Source organism: Papilio xuthus, unplaced genomic scaffold (genome assembly GCF_000836235.2).
Source record: "Papilio xuthus unplaced genomic scaffold, Pxut_1.1 DF826949.1, whole genome shotgun sequence".
Classification (NCBI taxonomy): Eukaryota; Metazoa; Arthropoda; class Insecta; order Lepidoptera; family Papilionidae; genus Papilio; species Papilio xuthus.
The window spans coordinates 4,768,204-4,771,141 of NW_013531700.1; the positions used below are offsets into that span (position 1 = coordinate 4,768,204).

The 2,938-nt window shown below is 33.6% G+C and overlaps 1 protein-coding gene across 1 annotated transcript; it reads right to left on the reverse strand.

Annotated features, from left to right (window-relative positions):
- Positions 1–550: 550 nt before the first annotated feature.
- LOC106120835 (cytochrome P450 6B1) lies at positions 551–2,409 on the reverse strand. Its single transcript, XM_013316294.1, has 2 exons — positions 1,052–2,409; positions 551–767 (listed from the first exon to the last, which is right to left on the reverse strand). Exons 1-2 carry the CDS (start codon positions 2,382–2,384, stop codon positions 604–606), a joined length of 1,497 nt encoding a protein of 498 aa, XP_013171748.1. The 5' UTR covers positions 2,385–2,409; the 3' UTR covers positions 551–603.
- Between the last annotated feature and the right edge of the window lie 529 nt (positions 2,410–2,938).

The window sequence follows — 2,938 nt, forward strand, 5'->3', positions numbered from 1 at the left end:
CTACCACTGTTAAATTTAATTTAATTTTGTCAGAAAAACAAGTGTAAATGTGTGAAAAAAATTATATATATTGTGGTAAATAATTCTACCAGTTTGTTCACAGCCTTATTTCGTACGGATGCGGAGGTTAATTAAGGAATTAAATGTAAAAAGGGCGCGAGCTTTTTGCAGCAAAAAGAAAATTTATTGAAGCGCGCTCTTTAATAATTAGATTTTAAAATTACTGTGGTTTTTGCAATAGTGTCAATAAAACCTTTTTGAACATTTTAATCCATACATTCCATAAAAAATACAGAAATAGTTTGTACGAAATAGGAATATTTTATATCAATATTACTTACAAAGATTACTATTTTTTGACCTCTATAGATTGTGTTATGTTGCCATAACCTTAAATTATCACTAACTAAATACCCGAAGAATAAAATATAGCTATCCCTGTCTATCAGTATATACTGAGAAGAAGAAGAGAATAACCTTAAATTTAACAGAGGCAATCAAAATAAAAAATAATCTTTGATCAATCAAATGTTAAAATGAATTTATTTAAAATTAAATAATTTATTATATTTGTAGGGAACTGTTATGCATAATACATTAAATTTATCTGCGCACCAATTTCACATAAATTCCTCCCTTGGGGAGGGCAAAGAGACGCATAGGATCAAATATAAATTGATCAGAGGTCTTCTTTGACATTTCCACGCGGTATTGTGACAAAACCTTCGCGATGCAAACTTCAGACTGCCACTTCGCGAATCGCATACCTGCAAACCATAAAAATAATAATTATAAACTTCCATATTTAAAATTATACATATAAATACTTTTCCTGTCCACTTCATGTTATAGTAAACATCAAAATATGCATTCTGAATATGAAATTAATAGGAGACGCATAGGAAGGAACCCATTTTGTTGACTTAACTTAACTGCGCGCTTAACGCTTAATAACGCTTGCTTGTTTGTTATAAAAATAACAATTTAAATGGAGCAAATGGATAATAGGTTTTTTATAGATAAATGGGGAGCTATTCAAAGATGTACATACCTAAACAGTTTCTAGGACCGGCGCTAAATGGTAAATAAGCGCAGGGATGTCTGTTCTTAATGTTTTCCGGACTGAAGCGTTCAGGGTCGAATTTTTCTGGATTAGGATAGTATTTAGGATCATTCTGAATACCCCAAGTTGATACGATAATCGTTTGTCCTTTCTTAATAGTGATATCCGTGCCGGGGAATACGTAGTCAGTTTTAGCGTTACGCTGCGTGAAGTCTGCAACTGGATATTTTCTTAATGTCTCATCGAATACTTTACTCAAATATGTCATCTCGCTCAAACATTCAAAGGTTATATTTCCATTATGACGGGAAAGAACTTCGTCTATTTCAGCAATTAGTTTATCTTGGATATCCGGATTCTTTGCTAGTTCGTAAAATAGGTATGTCATTGTGGTGGCACTGGTCTCGTACCCCGCCATGTAGAATATGAAAATCTGTGCCGAGATAACTCCGTCTGTCAGTTCGAGTGATTTTACATCTTGGTTGTCGAATTTCTTTAATCCCTCGAGTGTTTTCTTTTCTCTTAATTCCTGGATTAAATCGATCATGTCCTTTTGATTTGATGGCATTCCCTTTCTTAATTCTAGTACTTTTTTTGTGAGATTGTCAAAAAATTTACTAACAACCTTCGGGAAGAGTGAACCGTTTAATTTCTTCAATATTCCTGGATACATCATATCGAGTTCAGCACTGTAATTTACTGTGAATATATATTTATCTAGGTCTTCTAAAGTTTTTAACATATCTTCATCTAAATTAAGACCGAATACACAAGCTGCGATATTAGTCATAGTGAATTTCTGAACCAAAGTATGAATAGACTGTTCCGGTTGTGTCCGGGTTACATCATCGATGTATTTAAGAAGTCTGTCTCCAGATTGCGACATCAAAGGTAACATGTTCTTGAGCTTTCCGGAAGTGAAGAGCGGCGTGAATCTGTTCCTTAAAGTTCTCCACCTGTCGCCATCTGCATGGAATATGTTCGCGCCGAGACCATCAATACTAAATTCGACTCCTCTATCAGCAAATGATTCAAAATCTTTGATGAGTACATTCTTAATAATATCCAAATCACGTAACAAAATAGATGGTGTTGTCATTCTGTAAATACCAACAACCTTTTCATTTGGAAATTCGTCGTAAATACTTTTGTAGACCATCACTTGAGGCTTTCTTCGGAGGACGGATTCTTTTAAGTTGCCAAAGAACGGTACTGGTTTTGGTCCGGCGACATTTCTATTCTTCCAATAATCAAATGTCCTGGTAAAATAGTAATGTAGAAGTCCCACTAAGACCGTAACAAGAGTTAAAATGTACAACATGTTTACTGTCACAACACGAGATCACTATGTTGTAGATAGCGTACCAACAATATATATACAAATAATATCGCTTATCATGCTTGTTCATCATGACTCTAGTAATCATGACTGGTTATTATTAATCGACATAATCACGAATAGACAAAAAATATCAGACAGCAAGTCATAACATTATGTAAATTTAAAGCAATGATTTTTTTAAATCGTCATTCTTTAGTAGTAATGTTTAACGTAGATAAATTATCTCTTTAGAGTAATCCGGAGCGTGGTACAATCACTAGAATGGTAAGTTATTTGGCAGTTAATATAAAATAAGGTCACGGTTACGCGCTGGTTTATCTTACTAATATAAATGCGGAAGTTCGGATGTATGTTTGTTACATCAAGTGAGGGATCTCGATAAAATTTGGCTAACATATAGAACATAGTCTGGAAGAACATATAGGCTACTAATTTTATTTTATTTTCTAATCCGAACGAAGTCACGGGCGACAGCTAGTATATTATAAATACGGAACTTTTGGATGGATTGATTAATGTTTGTTATTAGGTAT

What these genes read in the sequence shown, in the direction of transcription:
- LOC106120835 (XM_013316294.1), bottom strand. Translation starts at nt 2,384, where the DNA reads ATGTTGTACATTTTAACTCTTGTTACGGTCTTAGTGGGACTTCTACAT. An exon ending in CGGTCCTAGAAACTGTTTAG is followed by an intron (nt 768 to 1,051) that starts GTATGTACATCT and finishes TATGGTTTGCAG; the next exon opens with GTATGCGATTCGCGAAGTGG.